Source organism: Pan troglodytes, chromosome 5, assembly GCF_028858775.2.
Source record: "Pan troglodytes isolate AG18354 chromosome 5, NHGRI_mPanTro3-v2.0_pri, whole genome shotgun sequence".
Taxonomy (NCBI): Eukaryota; Metazoa; Chordata; class Mammalia; order Primates; family Hominidae; genus Pan; species Pan troglodytes.
Window position 1 is genome coordinate 178,794,226 of NC_072403.2, and position 22,373 is coordinate 178,816,598.

Sequence of the window (22,373 nt, forward strand, 5' to 3'; positions counted from 1 at the left end):
CCCCTGAACAACTTGATTTGTTTTCTAAGAAAAATTCTGAACCTACTTTTTAATAATTAAATGCCCTTTCTCCTTCTTTCCAATTTATAATAAGAGAATGTCTTACAAATCTGAAAAGCAACAAGAAACATTGTGCCAGAGGAGGAGCTAAGAGAGGCTATCCTTACTTGAGAGAGTGTGGTACTGGGAGCCACACTGCAGGGAGGCCCTTGCAGGAAGAGGGAGATGTCACTGCGGGATGGTAGCTCCAGAGCCCTGCAAGGGCCAACCGGCTTCCATGGAAGCGCCCCAACCTCGAAGTCCCCATCCAGTGGGCGGAGCTCAGCACTACAAGGAAGCTCAGACATGACCCTGATGGAGTAGGGGTGGGTGTGCAGGCTGCGGGGACAGAGGCCGAGGAAAGCTCAGGCAGGGCCCTGATGGAGTGTGGGGTGTGTGTGCAGGCTGTAGGGACAGAGGCCGAGGAAAGCTCAGGCAGGACCCTGATGGAGTGTGGGGCGTGTGTGCAGGCCGGGAGGACACAGGCCGAGGAAAGCTCAGGCAGGACCCTGATGGAGTGTGGGGTGTGTGTGCAGGCTGGGAGCACAGAGGCCGAGGAAAGCTCAGGCAGGGCCCTGATGGAGTGTGGGGTGTGTGTGCAGGCTGGGAGCACGGAGGCCGAGGAAAGCTCAGGCAGGGCCCTGATGGAGTGTGGGGTGTGTGTGCAGGCTGGGAGCACAGAGGCCGAGGAAAGCTCAGGCAGGGCCCTGATGGAGTGTGGGGTGTGTGTGCAGGCTGCGGGGACAGAGGCTGAGGAGGGCAATGGTTAAAATGATCTGTTGGCCATTTCTATCACTGTCCATCCCACTTGTCCTCCCTCAGACACTCGGGACCAGAGTCCAAGGATCCCAGACCTCTGACTTTCTTTCTGCCCTAGTTTCATGGAGGTGAACTGATGGATTCATAGCCATGCATCTTTGAGAGTTGTTGGAGTACAGTTTCATTCCCTAGGATTAGGGAAGATCTTGGATTCAAATCCATAGACTCTTCCTGAGCTCCCACTGCATCCCAGCTTTTGAAAGAATTCCTCCCCGTGCACCACCACTCTTCACCCTCACGACAATTCTATGGGCATCACGTTTCTTATGGCAAAGAGCCTTGTAGGACTGAGGTTCAAGCTGGGTTCACACAGCCAGGTACTTGGTGCCCTTTCTCCCACCACATCTCCTACCACCTCCTTGCTGCCTTGCTCCCCGGCTGAGCTGGGTCCGTGCCTGTATCTCCATGGTATCTACATCACTGCTTTTAACTCCTACCATCGAGTGAGCCCACAGACAATGCACCATGGTGATGGACGATGGGCCCATGCCCTAGGAGGGAGGGGGACAGAGGGCGAATGAAGGGGCTGAGACAAAGGAGCTGTGAGGTCTTTACATTCACAGCCTCAGGTCTTAGGGCTAATGAGAACGAATGACTGGGATAACCCAGGTGCCTTTCCAGACACCTACGGAAGGATTGAGAATCTTATTTGGCAGTGACACCAGTTCTACCCCACAGAGATGGGAAGAGATCAGGACAGCATTGACCTAAGGGCCATCCTATGCTCATGTAAGGTCGGTCCTGCTGAGTCCTGCCGCCAGGAACAGGAGTCAGGGTGCGTATCGGGCACCAGGCATGAGGATTTGTCACTGGGAACAAGGATGTGTGGAGACCGTGCAAAACAACCCGACCCCTCCTACTGTGGGACCCTCCGGCCCAGGGTTATCTCCGTGTCACCTGATGGGCTCCTGAGCAACTTTTCTGCTTTTTTGTGTGCAGGGAGGTGAAATGACCCAGAACAAGCCCTGAAATCCAAGCAGGTTGGTGTGACCTTCTGAAACCTCTGATGCCAAACCAGCACCTCCCAGATACTCTGGAGCCAGCACACATGCTCTGCGCCCAAGGCCATGTGGCTTCTGCTGACAGGCCCCAGCCCATCAGTGCATCTGATCCTGCAGCCCGTGTGGCCTAGCTTTCCTACTCCCTCTTCCCCGAATTCCCCACCCCTCACCGGCTCACTTCTGCTCATGCTTCAGCCTCCTGGCTTCCTCTGGGAAGCTGCCTTGCTCCCCGGCTGAGCTGGGTCCATGCCTGTATCTCCATGGTACCTATGTCACTGCTTTTAACTGTGCTGTGTTTTGAGGACCTGTTCAGGAGCTGTTTCCTGCACCAAGCCGAGAGCACTCACAGCAGCACCCATGGTAGGAGCTCTGTGCATACCTGGTGGATTAACATGTGCCAATTACAGTGGGGCCACAAATCCAGGACAGCACCACCATTTCCTTCACCCGAGGTTTGAAGGAGAAAGAACAGGGGTGAGGGGAGAATAGGATCGAGTACAAGTCCGGAGGGACTGACTGGGTGCGGGGCAGAGGACAGCTCTGTCTGCACCCATTCTCCATGCTATTGAGATAACCATATGAAGACACAAGCCAACCAAGGCATCTGCCCTGCCTTCACGGACACCTGCGACTCTGCCTGGGCCATGGAGATCCAGGCACAGACAGCAATGCCCCAGCAACTGCCTCCACGATCTCTGTGGGGGAGTAGCAGCATTGTGATCATTGCAACAGCAGCCACCGCGGGCAGAGTTCCTCCTGCGTGCCAGGAGCCATGGCAGGTGCGATACCTGCCTCGCTTCGTCAAGGTCACAGGGCAGGCGATCATGAGACCCAAATTTCAAATGAGGAACACACAGCTGTAGTCTGCACTGGACACGCACATGCTTAGGTGATTGATAGCACAAGGCACCATTACTGAGTGTCCGTGGTGCTGTGTATATATTCACTATTGAAAGAACAACAGTGGCACCTCCCTGCCTGTGAGCGTGGCCTTGTTGCCGTTCTAGTGGGGGCAGGGGGACACCAGTAGAGGCCAGCGGGGTTTTTCACCCAGAAGCTAAAGAAAAGGAAGAGGTGATTTGGAGGGAAAATTGTTGACTGAAGAATTCAACTATTGGGAGCCAGCTGACTCCACTCTATTTATTTTTCTATTAAGATGGTTTACTGAATTATTTGAATTGCAGGAATCCAGTCATTTTAATTTGCTCAGATGTGGCTTATTGAACTTTGATTTTCTGTGCTGAAGAGCAAACAGAATGTTCAAACAAATTTAAGTTGGGCACGTTTAAATAAAGCGCAGCATTGCGTCGGCGGCTCTGTGTGGAGCGTTATCGGGATTTGCTCAATGCGTGCGCACAGAGATGCAAAACTGCCTTCACCAGAATCAATCTTGGGTTATGTGTGGTCCAAAGAATGCTTCTAAGCCCCCTGCGGTGGGAGTGAGACCTGGAAGATATGGGCAATGAGACAAAGGCCCCCAGACCACCACTGGGAAGGGGGTTCTGTTCACAGGACGGGGGAGCCTGCTTGGGAAGGAGCAGGGACAGAGCTGGGCTGCTCTGCATAACACAGCGGGACAGGGATTGGCTGGGAGGAGATGGAGTGAGTATTCAAAAGGCAGGAGGAGGGAGACAGGGCCAAAGACCTCAGGGTGGGAGGGGTATGTGGGGTGGGGAGGCCCTGACGGGTCTCTGGAAGGCGAAGGAGCTGGCAGGGCTTCCAGGTTCACTGTGGAGCAGCTGGGGTGCTCTTTTGTCTGCTCTGCCTGCCTCCGAGGTCTCTGGGTGTCTCCCTGGCTCACTAAAGCTTGTGTGTGGTGGATCTTTGAGGGGGGACTTGAAAAAGACACAAGCTTTGCCACTGGGACATTGCACAGGGCCCCCGCCAGGGTCCTCAACCTCAATTTCCCACTCGTGTCCCACATGCCCGGCCCCCTCTGCTCATCCCCGGCCTTGCCAGGGGCACATTTTTACCTCCAGTGCAGCTGCAGAGGGAGCTGGCCACGGGTGGCTGGGTTCACAAGTCAGGACCAAGTGATTAAGCAGGGCCACGTGTGCCCCCTAGCAATGAGTAGAACCGTGGGGCAAAACAAAATCACTGGGTTTGGAGGATGAAAGGGTAAGAACCAGGTGGCTAGGAGAGGGGCACACAGTGTCACCATGAGGAGGTGACATGATCCCCAGGTAGGGGGTGGGAAGGCGAGAGCGACAGCGTCAGCGTGAGGCTGGCAACAGACAGCGTTGAAACGGCAGTTGTGCTTAGGGGCTAGGACGTGCCTAAGGTTAGCCAAACAACAGAAACCCCGCATGGGGGCAGCCTGGGAGCCCTCTTTCCACACCTTCATGCTCACATGAACTCATGTGGGGCCATCTCCTGTCTCAGTTTCCTCATCTGCAAAATGAGATCGTAATTGTGCTCCTAAAAAATTACAAGGACGAAGTGAGTTATTACATGCAACGAAGTTAGAATGCCCTCACCATGCACAGCCTGAATGCAGAGCAAGAGATTTCAGTGGAGTGGAAATAAATCCACCCTTGCCTCAGGGCTAACTTTAATAGCATCCCCGAAAACAAAGGAAACTCCCTGAGTACAAGGGGAACCTCCTGCCGAAGGCCAGCCCTGAGCAGGCCCTCCCCACTCACCCAGGTGAGCAGGGCTCTGGCCGCCCTGTGCCTGGAGGCTGCACCAAAAGCGCTCCCCTACCAAAGCCCTCGCTTTCTCAGTGCCGAGCACCATGTTTCCATGTGGATTTATACCACTTCTTTACCCCTGCAGAGAAGACTGGTTTCCTGTCCCAAAAACAGAACTCGTGTCTGAATTGACACCAAGATGAACTCAAGGCCAGGAGCCCGGGATGAAGGTAGCATCCCAAGGCACTCCTGCAGCGTTAGCGGAACTCTCTGCACACAGGCACCTGCCACAATATGTGTGCGTGGCTTCCCAATGTGATACAAGGAAAAGAGTAGACATGCCCACAGTGGAACAAAAAATAAATATTTAATTGAATGAAAAAATAAGTAAGGATCCCGAGGAAAGTGTTGGTTAAACTGAGCATGGCCAGTTCCGATTTTTAGAACCTCCAGGGGATCCTGGAATCTGCTTCTCCCCACTGGATTCATAGGTGTTGGGCTCTGCTGGCCCTGTGGTCAGAGGCGATACTCCCCAGGCAGGCCAGGGGGACCTCGTGGGACAGGTGTGGGAGACTGAGTGCAGGCATCTCAGACAGCTGCTTGAAGCCTCGGGCATTTTAATAAATGTCCCCCTATTTCATAGGCAAAAGTTTGGTGTCCCTGAACGAAACCATCCAACTGTAGCTGAGTGAAGACAGCACTGGCGGAAGCAGCTCTGTGCCCATGAGGGTTCTGCTCTGCAAGGCTCTGTGCACACACCGAGGACACCAGGACCAGAGAAAACCACACGAAAGTTTTAATATTCAGCCCTCAGGCCAAGTGGCAGGAAGCAAAGCTGAGGCCCACCCGCCCCACCAGGAGGCCTCTGGTCCTGCTGCTGTGGCCAAGGAGTCCACACTGCGTTCCCTCCCCAAGGAGGTGGCAGAGCTGCACGGTCCCGCAATCCCACTGCATGGCTCCGGTCTAGGGATTGGGTGAGGGGCTCTGGGAGCCCTGGAGGTGGCCTGTCAGGGGAAGGACCAGGCTGAGGGGTGGAGGGAGGAGGGTGAAGTGTGAGGCTGCTTTGGGACCACATCACAACCCACCAGTCTGACGTGAGCACCCAGCATTGGGATGACGGGGTCTTTTCTCCCACAGCTTTTTCACATAAATCCACTGCTCTGGGAGGGGAGTGTCAAGCTGTCCTTACATCCAGAGTGAGTCCTCGAGAGCGATCACTGAAACCTGTTCATTCCACACGATCAGGGCTAAGTTGGTCTATTCCTTGACAGAGCATCCTAGCCCCAGAGGCAATACAGAAATACAGACATGTCAGCACAGAAAGGCAACAGGATTCCTATCAAGTGTCTATCACAAGATCAGACAGTCTGAGCCACCTGCGTGGCTAGAATTATGTCTCAAGGTGCCAAACAGCTTTACACAGTTCTCAGGATTCTTCAAAGGGAGAAGAACTCCCTCTATGAGCTCGAAGACACGCGTCGGAACTCCAGGCGTCCTCTGACACCTCGATGCAGCTCCGTGAGCCTTGGTTTTCCTCTCTGTGGATGAGGACATGTCCGCTCCCTGGGGGCAGGAGGGGACGGGGGCTCAGCTCTGCAGGTCCACAGTGAGACTCCCTGGGTTGCACTCCTCAAAGTCCCTTCTGCTAGATAAGCCTCAGTTTCCTCAGCTATAAAACGGACGTACACCATCTACTTAGCAAACACTGCCCCTGCACTGTGGCAAGTCCTAGAAGCAACTTGTTTCAAATTTAAATGGCCACGTGTATAAATATGAACCATGTGCTTGCATTGAAGACACAGATCTGTTCTTCTTATTTTTTCTCAGGGGAAATCTCTGACCACGGAGACCCTGAACAGGTATGCTGTGGACAGGTGTTTACAGGGCTTACTCTGTGGCATGCCATCTTGATTATAATGTTTTATAAAGGACATTAATTACATGAAAGCATTAAATAAATAATGTGATCATCAACAGTAAACAGCATAATAATCAACAGCACACAGTCCATATAATATATTCTTGATGGTTTTAAACCATAACGAAAATAGAAAATAAAAAACCGTAGGTTCTAGAAGATTCAGGCGTTGCCAACTCATCCCGGGAGACCTGCGCTCTGTCATAATGTTGCTTCTCCTTTTTACCTGACTCTGCCATCCGATTGCCCTGAAAATTACGGCCCCGGGTTCCAGCCTCCACTAAGAGTGCTGCCAGGACTTGACCTCAGGAGTTCCTTGGATTCTTTCCTTCTCTGTTTTCACGGCCGGCCCGCATGCCAGGTTAGGCCCTCCTCATCTTATGACTCACTCATGCTGTAACAACCTTCAAAACGATTTCCTGCTTTTAATCTCTCTCCACTCCAATCCAGCCTGAGACCTGCCAGGCTATTCCCAAAATAACTCTTCTCCTGTGTCACTCCCTGCCCCAGGCGCCCGACGCCTTCCCTGCCAAGCTCTCTGTTCCCCTGCTCCCGGCTCTCTCTCCTGCACACAAGCGCGTCTCACCTCCCGGTTTTCAGGGTGCTGCGCTCAGCCCGGGCCTCCCCTGCTGCCCTGTTAGAAGCCCTCCTCCCTCAGAGTCCAGGGAGCTCCGACCCTCTCCGTGATGTGTTCTTAACTTTACTCCACGTTTTGACATGATTTATCTGCACCCCACCATTAGCACCATGTGTGCCATGACATATGTGACATTTTCTAAGGCCCCTATCTAAATACTTCATCTTCAAAAGGAGTGGAGGCTCCTTTGGTTTGAGGCAAAAGCATGTTACAAAAGAACAATGCTAACTAGATTGCAGGCATTTATGTAATTATCTATTTATCCATCTTCTATACGCTTACACAGGGGAAAGGAAATGAGAAATTGAAATGCCAGCAAAAGAAAACAAAGACCAGAATGAGAGCTCAAGAAGCACGTGAGGCCGGGAGGAAGCCACAGGCCACAGGCTCCTGGGCAGCTATTCACCGTGTCCCAGGAGCAGTCACCCATCAGCTGAAATCCTCCCTCCCTCTGGAGTTAGCTACAGGTCAGGGCGTCCTGTGTTGGGGGAAAGAACTGCAGATTCACAAGCATGCATTAAAATTAAATGACATTGAAGATGAAGAAGCAGAGAAGTGGACGTGTGGGTTCCCCACCTCCCACAAGTGTCCCCTGTCAAGATTTGTTGTCTTGGGAAGATAAAATAAGGGAAGAACAGAAGAGTAAAAGGGATAAAGTGAGGCGATAGAGAGAAAAGAAAAGCAAGGAAAGAAGTAGTCAGAAAAAAATAAAAGAAGCAAACAGCGCTTATCCTCCTACCTCTGCTCAAGCTATAAACTAAAATCACCCCCTACTGAATATGTGCCCAAGAAGAAGATGCTGTGAGAAAAGTGTTCTGTCGAACCCAGGGACCAGCGTGTGCAGAGATGGACGATGGAAACCCAGCCATGGCAAACTCAAGGACAAGACAGAATAACACTGGACAGAGAGCAGACGCTCTGCTGAGCAGGAAACTTTTGCAAGCCAAAGTTTAAAGATACATAGGAACAAAGTAGAATAAAGTAAACAAGGACAGAAAAAATGAGAAAATTGGATGCTAAAAAAATCCTACTCTAAGTTGCATATTAAGTAAAATATTAAGAAATAAGGAAAAAAAAGTTACAAATGTCATCCGTTGTTATGCCAAATAATAACTAACTGGCCTGTTTGGCTTCCAGAGAGGATCAGGAACCATCTTAAAAACAAAACCAAACAACACAGCAGGCTCCAGTGTTTTTTAACAAGGTAAACAAGGGTACTTACTAACAACATCCCATAGAACTTAGAGAAGGCTTGGCGGAGGAGAGAGAGCATGTCGCCTAAGTTAGAAATGATGACGATTTTGGCCGGGGAGCCACACTGTCTTTCTCTTCAAGCACGGAGCATCTCACTCCTCCACATGTCAGAGAGCAAACCTCCACGGGAGTATGTAAACATTCAGGCTAATTGTCACTCGGGATCATCCGAAACTCAGGAGAGGGCAAGAGGCAGTTGATTGCAGCAAGGATATGACAATGTCACTTTTAGTAACTGACTCAGTCCAACACCTCAGAGTCAAGTGCTTAATATAGGGCTACTCTTTCCGCTGGGTGGCAAGTTTAGCGAAATTGACCACCTGTTCCCTTGCAAGTCTGCCCGTCTCCAGCCTAAATCAGAAGGAGCACCTGGCACCGCAGCTCGCAGGAGGTGCTGCAGCGATTGGATTTTGCCTCCTATCACTGCCTGTGAAATCCAGATGTTCTGGGACCTTCTCCACTCCTGAGAAGGCTGCAGATCAAGCTGCTAAACACGCGGAAGTGATTCTTGTTGTTTTTAATATCCTTAGTTATGTGTCTTTTCTGGAGATTCTATTTTTGTACGTTTAAAACTCTGGTTTCCTTGCACATCAGCAGGGCCTCTACTAAAGAAAGGGAAAAAAGGAGCATCTCAGCCGTGCACTCAGGGTCCTGCGCCTCCATCGCAAAGCCCCAGGAGGACTCCCTGTTCCATATTTGTGGACTGCTCCAAGTCCACTTAGTCAGGATCTCTTGCCCGGTCTGTGGCCAGGGAGATCGAAGGTACACTCAATTTGTTCATAAAATGTCTCCAGCAGTTTATTAGAAAGTCTGCACCATTAATATCCCCCTCCCCCGCAATTTAACATGATGTCGTTGGCATCCTTGTGAATACAGTGTGCCCACCAATTTGAAACTCCAGCCGTGTCCACTAGGTTTTTGTCCTGGGCTTTCCCAAACAACAGCTTAATTGGAGTCAGCAATTTGAGGGAGAAAGGCCACAAAAATAAAAGTAACTCATAAAAAACAAGTTCCACTCACCAAGCTTAGACACACCCCTTAGGCACAGGTTACTCCTGTGGTTTGCTGGTGAAGGCCAGAACCTCACCTCTTCCTTAGACATCTCTCTGTCCCCTACCTCAAAGAAATTCCTCTCTCCCTTAACGATGATTCTCGCCATTCTGTTAAATGACAAAATTAATAAAATGTCTCTATTGTGCATTGTGTGACATTGCAGCTCATCAGGAATTTATGAGTCATTTTTGACAAGAGGATGGTGAACCTCTTTATGACTGGGGCTCGCTGCCCGTATATCTCCAAAGGGCTGGATGGTCCACATGCTCTCTGCCTCCCACACACGGAGGTTCTTTGCCATGTGGATACCCAGAGACTCGAGAAGGAATTTCACTTGGCAGATCATTTGACCAACACAGGAACTGGCTGCTTTATTTCCTGTTGAAGCACTCACCTGGGCCACAGAGGAGCGGGAGTTGGAAGGCCTGGCTGGCGCTGCTCCTCCTTTAGGTGAACTTGCTGGGAACATCCCATATTGCTTGGAAGACTCTGTAGTCGCTTTCTGTTCACCCCTCTCTCCATTCACGGTCTTCCAATACAATAAAGTCACCACTCCGATGATTCTTGATTCCTTAACTAAATTGTGGAGAGATTTCTAGTAACGTCCAGGATAAAAAAATGTCCGAAACTGCGAAGAACAAAGCCTGGCCCAGAAGAGTTCGTCTAACACTTTTTGAGGCTCTGACCACCTGGTAACTGGGCAGGGGCACTGCACTCCGAAGTCGCAATTGCAGGATCCAGGAAGCTGATGCGAACCTCTCCCTACATGGTGAGAACCCTTTACCTTCCCGTAGCTTTAAATATCACTCGCATTCTGCTAGAGTGATTCTGTGTCTCTAGTCGAATCTACTGTTGTTGGTGGGAAACATACCACAAAGCATAATTATCTGAGCGACCTGAGCCCTTACTGCATCTTTCCATGTTGAGAGAGAAAGAGAGTAATTCATTCATTTAAGAAATATTGATTGAGCATGCTTGCCGTTTCATCATCTAATGTATTTACCATTCCTCCCAGCTGGGTTTTAGATACCAATGTGATCCATATGCTATTTGCTTACAGAAGTCTGCTTGTAATATCCATTTATTCAATAAATAGATATTAATCACTTAGGCTATGGGATCAGCTCTGGAAACACAGTGGTGAGGAAAAGAGATGCTATCCTGGCCACCAAGGAGCTAATATTCCGGTGGAGAAAATGTCACTAAGCAAATAACAACATAGACAAATCTATGAATACAGTTGATATGGCTGCTGTGCAGTGAGTTGCTATGCGAATGGACTCAGGAACACTTGAACCCAGGTTGGAGAGACAGGAACATCCTCTCTGAGAAAAGGTCACTAACTCTGAAACTCAAAAGGTGGGTCCAGATTCTCTAGGCAAAGAGAAGTGTGCAGAGCAGCCCGCTTGAAGAATACCCAATGGCAAAACAAACACAACACAAACAGAACAACCCCCAGGAGCAAACCCGGAGCCAGAGACAAGTGCAGTGTCATTGAGGAGACCCACAGAGACGTACATGGCCAGAACCGGCCAGAAAATGGGGTAAGCTCTTGTTAAAATTTTTAGGTTTTATCCTAAGTGCAGTGAGGGTCTTGCAGGGTTTTAATTAGAAGAATGTATTTTTCTGATTATGTCTGTTAGACTGGGTTCCCCAGTCCTCAGGCCTCAGACTGGTACAGGTCCATGGCTTGTTAGGAACCAGGCCGCACAGCAGGAGGTGAGTAGCAGGCAAGCGAGTGTTACCTCTCTAGCCTGAGTTCTGCCTCCTGTCAGATCAGCAGCAGAACTAGATTCTCATAGGAGCACTAGATTCTCATAGGAGCACTGGATTCTCACAGGAGCACTGGATTCTCATAGGAGCACTGGATTCTCCTAGGAACACTAGATTCTCCTAGGAGCACTGGATTCTCATAGGAGCACTGGATTCTCATAGGAGCACTGGACTCTCACAGGAGCACTGGACTCTCACAGGAGCACTGCATTCTCACAGGAGCACTGGATTCTCACAGGAGCACTGGATTCTCCTAGGAGCACTGGATTCTCACAGGAGCACTGGATTCTCACAAGAGCACTGCATTCTCACAGGAGCACTGGATTCTCACAGGAGCACTGGATTCTCCTAGGAGCACTGGATTCTCACAGGAGCACTGCATTCTCACAGGAGCACTGGATTCTCCTAGGAGCACTAGATTCTCACAGGAGCACTGGATTCTCACAGGAGCACTGGATTCTCCTAGGAGCACTAGATTCTCATAGGAGCACTGGATTCTCACAGGAGCACTGGATTCTCCTAGGAGCACTGGATTCTCATAGGAGCACTGGATTCTCACAGGAGCACTGGATTCTCATAGGAGCACTGGATTCTCATAGGAGCTGGAACCCTATTGTGAACTGCGCATGCGGGAATCCAGGTTGCACACTCCTTATGAGAATCCGATGGCTGATGATCTGAGGGGGAACAGCTTCATCCCCAAACATTTTCCCTCCCTGCACTCCCCGCTCTTCCATGGAAACATTGTCTTCCACGAAACCGGTCCCTGATGCCAAAAAGGTTGGGGACGGCCGTTTTAGGCTGCACAGCCACTGACTCTGATATGGGGAAGAGCCAGAGTGGGATTAGCAGCTCTCCAGGAAACAGCAGGATGTCTCCTGCACTTAGGCTGTGGGGAGGCAGCCCCACGTGAGATCTGGGTGGTAGTCCATCAGCTGGGTGGGGACTGAATCAATACGGGGGTGATCAGAAATGAGAGATGGGAGATGCTCATCGGAAACCTGAATAGGTAGATGGAAATGCATCATTTGTATTCAGATGATTTCTCCAAGTTTATCTCTATCCTGGACTTACCTTCTGAGCTTCAGACTAATATCTCCACTCTCTGGTAGAAATCTTTATTCTAATATTCCCCAGGAAACTCAGTGAACATATCCACAGCTCAAATCATTGCCCCTGAACCATCCATTAAAACAGTTCCTCCCCCATTTTTCCTTAACCTAGCAAATGTTTATCAGCTGAAACGGTCCATTTTCTGCGTCAACTTGACAGGGCTGCACGGTGCCCAGATACTGGTCAGGGTTATTATGAATGTGTCCGTGAGGGTATTCTGGGAGGAGACGAACGTTTAAATTGGTGAATGGAGTCAAGCAGATGCCCTCTCCAATGTGGGTGGGTCTCACCCAATCAGTGAAAGGACAGAAGAGAAAAGCCAACTCCCCCACAAGTGAGAGGGACCCCTTCCCGCCTGGCCGCCTTGAGCTGGGGCAGCAATCTTTTTCTGCCTTTGGATTCAACCTGAAACACCAGCTCTTCCTGGGTTTTGAGGCTTCCAGCTCTCAAACTATACCATTGGCTCTCCTGGTTTTCAGGCTTTTGGACTCAGACTAGAACTTACACCATGGGCCCTTCTGGGACTTCAGCCTGCCAACTGCACAGATCTTTGGACTTGTCTGCCTCCATAGTTGTACGAACCAATTCCTTACAATAAAATCTGTGTGTATATACATATGTGTGTGTGTGTGTGTGTGTATTTGTATGTGTGTATATGTGTGTGTGTATGGATACAGATATAGATATAGATACATATCCTATTGGTTTTGTTTCTCTGGTGAACCCTAATACACCAGCTAAAGAGGAAATAATATTGTCTAGGGAGAAGGTAAAGTTAAAAAAAGACTCATATAAGCTATAGAATATCCCCACATTGTAAATAAACCATAGTGCAACCCAAGAAATAGAAATGAAAGCGGAAGTTGACCACAAATCAAGTAGGCTGGAACTGTGGCAGAATGTCCCCTGGGCATGCAGCCACCTGGCTGGAGATGGAGACTACATTTCCCAGCTCCATTCTGCCAAGTGTAGCCATGGGGCTAGGTTCAGATCAATGGTATATGAGGGAATCGATGAACTCCCAAGGAATCTCCATAAAGATGAAGCCACTGTCCTAGACTTCTTCCTTTTCTGTTTTCTGAAGGCTGAAAATCCAATTTGAAACTGACCCAGTTTAAACTCTGCAAACAAGAACCACACCCTAAAAGATGGTAGAGCGAGAAGATGGAGGGAACCTTGGTTGCTGGATGACCTGGTGGAGCAGAGCTTCCACACCAGCCTGGACTGTTCAGCTCTGGGCCGGATCCCAGGAGGGAGGCTAATATCTCTCCTATTTAAGTCCCGACATTCTGAAATCTCTTTGCTACAGGGTTTGTTTGGCTTGTACTGAACTGAAACAGACATGGAAACACACACACTCGACTAAGCAACATGGATGGATGGCTGTTCCCTCGACTGGAACAGAAGGCACGTCTGCCTGCTCTGCTCACTTCTGTAGCCCCAGAAAATGAGGCAGGATCTGGCACGGGGAGGACTCAGCGACTGTGTGTGGAATGAATGGATAGTGGAAGAAATACAGACTGGCAATAGAAGGATGGTGAAGAAGTGGGGAAAGAGTCGATAGTTAAATCTCTTTACAAGGATTTGCTGTGCAGAGAAGAGAGTGACTGTAAGGACTGGGGTCCGGGTGGGATTCCTGTATGTGCCGTGCAATGGGCATGTGTGTACATGGGTGACATAGGAAATGCAGGGGCGTATTTCCACAAAAATATAAAGAATCCAACAAGAGAAAGGACTGCGACACAAAATAGAGTGTCATAAATTTCCTGGTATGTGTAGCAGGTGAAGTACTTTCTTCATATCACCAGAAGGGAAGAAGAGGATGGGTCGGTATACAGGAAAACCTGTTGGGTCACAGGCAGGAATTTGAGGATGTATCTGAGTGATGACTCTTAAAAAACTTCTGTCTGGTGGGAAGCAAGGTCAACCTCTGGAGAGAATGCTGGCCAGTGGAAGTCAGGCTGAGGTCAATGGAGAAGGTTGAAAACAGTCATTGTGGAGTGATAGCAAAGTGAGTATAGGGCTATGGTCAGAATAAAGGGAAGTTCTCAAAGGCTGATGAGGTTGGGTACCATGCATTTTTATAGTAACCATCTGCCCAGTGTGTGTCTTTCCCAGCAACTGTCAGGTATTAGACAGACATGGAGAACAGGAAACACTCGACTTCTTCTGGGGCTGTGATTTTCCCCAGTGATCAAAATTAAAAGGCTGAAGGGCAACTTCCATTGAATATTGCAATAGAGTAGTTACTGCCTCTCTGTTGGAGAGGGAAGAAGCTGCTGGCAGGAAGGGCTGGTGGATGAGGTGTCGAACTCATCAGCGGACGGGAGGTTCTGATAGGACAGGCATCTGCACTGTGGCTTTTTAACCAGCCTGGTGGGAGGATGGAAAATGGAGGCAAGAGAATGTGCTCAATGATTTTGTCAATTAGAAGTGATTAAGTTTCCAGGATGACAAAGTTTAGAATGACGGCTAATTTGGAGTAGAGATAAACATCACTGGAGATGAGGAGGCGAGGAACGAAGAGGTCAGGTGGTCAGATGTGTTTTTCAGGAGGATGTGGAAGATGCCGAGTAGATAGCAGGCATGGTAGTGATAAGGAAGACTGGCATGGATTCCAGCGACCCCTATGAGTGCGCCATAGTAACACAGGTGGAGTAGATGACAACTAAGAGGAGAGGAGAGGCGGCATCATCAGGTTGCATGAGATTTAAAGAAGCAAATGTTTGTCCAGCTAATAGAAAGGCTGTGGTCAGAAAACTACCTGAAGAGGAAGGATGACCTGGCACTCAGGTCTCGGGGCAAAGAGAGAACAAATTGCTTCCACTTGAGAGGATCACAAAGGAAGTGGGTTCTCAGGAGCCATCAGATCCTAGTTAAGGAAAGCAAGAAGAATCTTGAGAGAAGAGTCAAAGGTAAAAGGGCACTTTTTTGGATAAAACTACAAAAAAAACTTGTTTTCTGAGAACATTAAGGAAAACACTTTAAATCATTTTCAAAATGTCTAATTGGTATGATCTTCAGAAAAACATTATCTAGTCTGTATAGAAATTCATCTTGAAATAAGAATGAGGCAGAGTGATCTTTTTAAAGGGTTATATATACAAGTCCTTTAGATCAGTGTGACATGACTGTGATCATCTTACAACAAAACTCAAAATCAATTCAGAGAGCAGCATGGCCTTGGAGACCGCCCACACCCAACACAATTGTACATACTGGGCTTTGCTGTCAAGTTAAGGAGTGAGCAAATGAGTTCGGTATCAAAGGTCATGTGTTTTCACAGTCATTCAAATTATATCCCAAAAACTTTTCTTGTATTCTCTACCTTTTGACTTTTTTTTTCAAAGAACTGATTGCACAGTATACAGAAATCCTGCTATACTTTACTACTTTAGGTGGAGTCTAATTTTTTCTGTTTTATTTATCAGTGCTTAAAAATCTTCAAAATAGCTTAGTGAGGCTCATGACAGTGCTGGCCACATGGAAATGTAGCCTTTTGTTGCCTTTAAACACTGTCACACCATCTATGACTGTCCCATTGGTCTGAAGTGTACTGGCAAACTAAGCATCCTGTAAGACAAGCTAAAGCTTGCTTTTTGCCAATCAGTTGAAAGTCCTGCATCTCTTCATTGATGCACTTTCTTTAGGTATTGATAGTCAAAAGCACAAAGCATTTATTATGCATTCAATCATGTAGCTAAACAAAAAACTGCAGTCTCCTGAAGCCATTTAAATCAGCCGTTCCAAAACCTCCTGCCACCACTTTGTTAGTACCATCAGAAACTTTCTCAACTCTAAATGAAAGAATAAACAGTAGTGCTGCTCTCCAGATATAAGGCACTGCTCCGTATCTTTGAACATTTGATTTTTTTAACTCATAACTGTGTCAAAAGCCTCAAAAAACCCTGAAATTAATTTTCCAGCTTTACTGTCACCAGCCAGAAGTAAAATTCTTAATTTGCCTATTAGCTGGTTGCTGTTAAATTTTAAATTTATTTTTTAAAAAACGGTTGGACTTCTATCATTATAAAGTATATAAAATTTTCAAAAAAAAAGAACAATTTTGCTTTTCATTGTATTACTGAATACCCAAGGTAGTTGAGTAAAAATGCACGTTTAATACCCCTGTCAACACCGTTCAGCACTTCCCTTAGGTTACTCATGTTAGTGTTAAGTGAAAATAAAACTGAGAACAGTTTTTCTATGCTAATGGCTTAACATTTAAGTTCCTGTAATAATTATTCTGATCCAATTTTAACAATTGGATTTAGGAGCAATCTATTTGATGAATTTAGTGAAAGCATCATTAAGCCAATTTCTGGCATTATGGGGGAATATTAAGAAGAATTAGAATATCTGTTACACTGTGAGACTACAACAAAGGGAAGTGCAGAGCTCTTCTCTTTCCCCCCTCCGCCACCCTTTTTTTGTGTGTTTGTTTTAAAGCTGGGTGTCACACATTTCAGAGAGCATAAAGTACACATTCTCACAGAGACAGGAGTTCAAAAGTTGCCTGGTCCTCAGAAACAAGTGGCTAGGTAAAAACTTGTGCATGTGATTCTGGATAGGGGGTCAGCACCTGTCTGTTGGTTAAGCAATCTGTCTTTGGTTTGGCATCTGCCTCCATGGTGGGCTGTTTCCTGAGCCTTACTTCCGTCTTGACTGAGGTGGTCCACTTTGCAGAGCCTTCTGTTGTTGCTGCTGCTTTACCTGAGTCAGAATTTCCTGAATTTTTCTCTGGGCAAAATGGCAAGCATAGAAGTGACCAGTTATTTTGACAACCACTTGGTCATTCTCATCAGGTGTCTGGTCACAAGGGACAACAACTTCTGCACTTGACAAATTCTGAAGTTCATTCACCGTTTTGCCTCCTTTTCCAGTAACTCTGCCAGCAGCAAAGGATGGCACTCTGATATGAGCTTCAAGTTTCACCTCTTCTTTAGGACTAACGAAGTTTTCTTCTTTCATTTTTCCATAATTCTTCCCTGAGCCTTGAACCGAGCCTCTGGTGGTCCAGCGATCATCACCATCCTCACCTTAGCATCTGGTGCTTCCGCTGGAGCAATCTTACTTGAAGCTCCAGCAAAGCGAGAAAGCTGCTTGATGTGCTGGCCCTGCTTGCTGATGAGGGCACTGACTGATAGAGCCGGGATGAACAGATGAACAGTCTTGGTTTCTCATTGCTCAGACTGCGGGGAGGGAGGAGTCATGGCTGAAGGGGGCCCTGAGTTGGGAGGTGGCATCCCTGAAGTGGGTGGGAACAGACCCAAGGCGTTCAGATTTAATCTAGGAATTAAATGTGCTTGAAATCATAGAAGTGGTATCATTTTCCTAACACTCCCTGATTTTCTTCATGATCTTTTCCTCAGCTTTGGCACATGTCTCAACATTGCCTTTAGCTGTAATGGTGTGTTCTGGATTATACAGCATCAGTTCCCGCAATGGAGATATCGTGATTTTAGTGTCTGTGTCTTGCTCAATTTTTTTAAGATTTCTTCCTTCTTTACCAATAAGACAGCCAACAAAGTTATTCTGAGCTAAAATCTTCAAGGGGATCTCTTCTGTGAATTTTATATCTTGAGTTTCCTTACACATAATCTCCAGAATAGACTTACCAGCCGCAGAGGTGCCTTCAGGAGTAGAGAGGATAGTAATCGACTTCTCAGCAGCCCCTGCATTTTCTTTACGGTGGACATCGATTTTAGACTGGGTCTGTTTGGTGATGTTCCCAATGGTGGCACCTTCTTTTCCTATAATGGCTCCAACAAATTGGGTGGGAACCAGCAGGCACAGAGGCAAATCACATGGTTTCTGCTTGGACACGGATCCTGGAGACCCCTGCCTTGAGGAGCCCCTCTGCCCAAGCCCCCGGCGACCTCGGGGCTGCAGAAAGGGGTTTTGCTGGGTGGCCATTTCATCAGGGATATAGGCTACTTTCAAGGTGAAATTCTCTAACTGAAATCCACTCAGTTTGTCTAGTGCTTGTCTAGCTTGGTCCTTACTTACTGGAACAGGTTACATTTACAACTGCAGTTTCCGAGTCAGTGTTCACTTGCTGACAGCTCTCCACCACTCCATACTGGACTAGTCAACTATCCAGCACCTCCCACTCACTGTAAGTGAGGAGGGATATTTCGTATCTGAAGTTTCCGAATCCTTTGCCTTTTTGGGACCGAGTGCTCAACTTCTATGGGTTTCCCGTGCAGTTCTATTTTACCTGAAAGCGCCTCAATGGCCTTGAGGGCCCAGATCTCGTCTGGGCAGTCCACGAACGCGTAGCCAATCTTCACCAGGAAGGGTCCCCACACGGGGATCTTGGCGTCCTTGAAAATACCTTCTAGGTCCAAGGGGGCGGCGTTCTCGCTGAGGTTTCTGATATACAGTTTGTTCATTGTGAAGAATGGTTGTTTAAAAAAAATTAATGAGAAAAATGAAAATTAAAACCACCCACGGTGATGGATGGATCCAGCTGGTTTTGTTCCCCTCGTCTTCTCGCCTTTAAAATACACAAACACAGTAAGAACCAAGAACAAGAACGAGGAGCAAAAAATCAGATCCGAGGCTTGTTTTTCCTTGTCTAGATATGTTTTAAAAGAGAAAGAAAAGAAAAAGCCTAGCTACAACCGAAACGCATCCACCAGTCTTGAATTGAGCTAACTTTTCACAGTCATTTTTTAACCATAATGCTCATCTACCAAGCAATACAGGGGAAGTCGTGTTTATCACCTATGTTATAATTTTATTACCTGCGGAATGCTTATTCGTATATGGATGTCAATGGCTACATGTATTGATTAAAACTCCCTTCCCAATTATGTTACTATGGGAACAGCTAGAAACATTTCAAATGTTAATTACCTTTTGTTACACCTGGGTCACATTAGCAGTCACTGCATGGGAGGGGTGCTCGCTTTGTTTGGATTGGCATTCTGCCTCCCACACGGGGTTCAATTAACATTAGCTGAGACTATTTTTTAATTCAAAGAATATGCATATTGTCTTCATTATGAAGCCTAGAACATGATTTTCTCAGGTTGCCACATCAGTCAGATAGAGATACCGTGTAGTTTATAATCAAAGCTAAGGCAGCTCAGCAGCGCGTTACATCCAAGAGGCTGACATACAGGAGAGATGTCATTTCCTTCTTAGTCTGCATCATTAAAAAGATCTTTTTTTCTTCTGAAGTCTTTCTCTTGGTTGCTCAACATTTCTTCACAGAAGGAATATGAAGGAAATAAAGTGATACATAGCAGGCGAAATCACAGAAGCAGGATTTTGTTTAGAAGAATGCAAGGCTGCACTGACTGATTACAATTCAGAAGAGCTGCAGCTGCCAATGTCCTTTCTGCAATTCATTAACCTTATATGTACCTTTCTACTTTAAGGGATTTTTTCCACTCAAGAAAAAAACAAAAGGAGAATGGAAAAAATTATAGAAATATGAAATGGGACTTACAATGAAATATAATAATTTGCATATTTTTCTCAGGTAATATATTTTATAAGACAATTTCAATTCTTCCAGCTGCTGTCTTCAGAAGAGCTTAAATATAATTCTGGATATTATTTTCATTTAAAAGAAGATATTGGCTCACACTTCTTGCAGAAAGCTGAGGAGCCAGAACTTGACTTCGTATAACAGAGGTGAGAGTTATATCTGGAAAAGAACAATTCTCCCCCCAAATTAGGACAAGTTCAACAATATCCTAAATCACGGTGATTTTAAATACTCTTCATGCTTATAAGAGATTTTAAAATGAAACAGCAATCTGTGAGGTGTTGATAGCATGCAGTATGTAGCCAAGGTGACCCAAGGTCAGTGTCTCCTTCTAGATGCATCTGCAGGTAGTTAGCATTCGCCACCCACACACCTGGCCCAACAGGAACACTGACGAGGCATGCGCATACTGCTGATGAAATGCAGCCTGGTTTGCTCCAGAGCACATGTTTTCTAAAACACATGTGTAACTGATAGACTTAGCGACTGACTAGGTGTGAAGATAATATAAAAGTTGCACTAGTCATGAGCCAGTTTCTCTGATGCACTCATGTTTTAAGTCACCGTGTAACAGCAGGTCTGTGCTATAACACAAAGGACTGTGACACAGGTGAACACAGCAAGATACCAGGAACACACTTGGATGCCCATCGGCCCCAGGTTTCTTCTGCTGGTCCTGTCTGGCCATGTGTTTGGGTTTGAAAGTGTCCAGATTGCCTGGTTCTCCTGGATCTTCATGCAAAAGAAACGAGCACATGATGGTGACCTGGAACTCTCCTCGCTGGCATCACTGCATTTTTGCAAAGCCTGTAACTGTCCTGTCTGCATTCTGGGCTCCAAGGCTCAGCCCTCTGATCTTTCCTGACCTGTCCTTCCCCTAGGCTGCCTTCCTCTTTTTCCTTATTACAGTAAAGTTCTGTATGTACTGCAGCATATTCCATTTATTGGGAATTGAATATATTTCTTCTATGCCAGGATTTAAAATTAGGATTGTTAATATTGTGGTTTGTGCTCTGGTTACAGAATTTCTAAGGTTTGGGTGTTCTATCCCAGCACCATATTTTCTCAAAGCCTTGCTCTCTGCAGTGGGTGATTTTGCACAATGCAAACTTCTCAGGTACTTTCTTCTGAGCTCCAGGTCCCCATATCCAACATCTACTCAACATCTTATTCTGAGATGTTCACCTCAAACATGTGAGAATCAACATGTCAACATGTCAATACCTCTTGCAGGATTTCCTAACTCCACAGATGGTATCCGTCCAATTGTGCAAGCCAAGAGCAAGGCGCCAGCTGGGACGTTTCCCATACCCAATCTATCATCATGTCCCATTAGATTTTACCAGTAGTGTTTCTCGAATGTGTCCGTTTCTCTTTGTCTCTGCTGCCACCTTCATCTTACACCTGAATCACTGCAGCAGCCTCCTCCCTGGCCACAGCAGTCTATGAAACACTAATCTGAGCAGATCACCACCCTCTGCACAAACCCTTAGGGAACTAGAAGAAAAGTCGCTCAACTTGGTAAAGGCTACATTACAAAAACATCCAGTAAACATCACACTCAGTGGAGAAACTTTAAAATCAGAAGCAAAGATGCCCATTAACATCGCAACTGCTTAGCATGGTACTAAAGGTCCTTACAGACAAAAAAGAAGAAAGAAGCAAGAAGGAGAGAGTCAGAAAACAAAATAAATTAGTGGTATAAGATTTGGAAGGAAGATAAAAAACATCCTTATTGGCAGATGACACAATCCCAGACATAGACACTCCAATAGAATAGAGACTATTAAAACTAACGAGAGTTCAGTGATGTTGATGGATTTACAGTGGGCTTAAAAATTAATAGCAATTATCTTCACCTATTGATACAGACTGAATGTTTGTGTCTCCCCTAACTCTTATGTTGAAATCTAATCCCAAGTGTGATGGTATTTGGAGGGGGGTCTGGGAGGTGATTAGGTCATGAGAGCAAAGCCCTCATGAATGGGATTATAAAACAGACCTTATGAAAGAGACTCTAGAGAGACCCCTCACACCTTCCACCATGTGAGGACTTGGCAAGAAGGCACTGTCTGTGAACCAGGGAGCAAGTGTCCACCAGACACTGGATCTGTGGGTTCCTCGATCTTGGACTTCCAGCCTCCAGAACTGTGAGAAACGAATTTCTGTTGTTTATAAGCCACTCCGTTTATCGCTTTTCATTACAGCATCCCAAATGGACTAACACACCTGCAATAACCAATTACAGTTTTTATTAAACTTAAGTGGTGAAATTTTATCAAATACCTCTCTGTACCAATTGAGAGGACCACATGGCTCATGTTGCTATCAACAAGAAAAGATAGGCAACCCAACCCAAAAAACAGGCAAGGAATGAAAACAGTTCACAGCAAGAGAAATTTAAATGACTGGCAAGTATGTGGAGAGTTCCTCAACTCAGTAAATGTAACCAGAAGAAATAAAATGAGGAGAAGACACTTCAAGCCATCATATTTATAAAATGTAAAGGCATCATACAACCAAGAGTTGGTGAGCGTGGGAAGGAATATCTGGGGCCTCCTGCAATTCTTCTGGAAGCATCCCCTGCTGTGACTGCATGGAGAACACTTGAGCAGTCATGAAGATGAAGAACGAG

At 46.9% G+C, this 22,373-nt stretch overlaps 1 protein-coding gene and 1 pseudogene across 3 annotated transcripts in view; both read right to left on the reverse strand.

Annotated features, from left to right (window-relative positions):
- RPS6KA2 (ribosomal protein S6 kinase A2) overlaps nucleotides 1-22,373 on the reverse strand; it is a 455,964-nt gene that overhangs the window by 277,023 nt on the left and 156,568 nt on the right. Inside the window, exon 1 of one of the 3 annotated variants that reach the window (XM_054686484.2) lies at nucleotides 8,267-8,353. The exons of the other annotated variants lie outside the window; for them this stretch is intronic. Coding sequence (XP_054542459.1) covers nucleotides 8,267-8,317 — 51 coding nt within the window. The 5' untranslated portion in view covers nucleotides 8,318-8,353. Of the gene's footprint in view, nucleotides 1-8,266; nucleotides 8,354-22,373 lie in introns of those variants that run through there. 3 annotated transcript variants of the gene reach the window in all.
- LOC129144348 (insulin-like growth factor 2 mRNA-binding protein 3) lies at nucleotides 16,792-18,723 on the reverse strand (annotated as a pseudogene).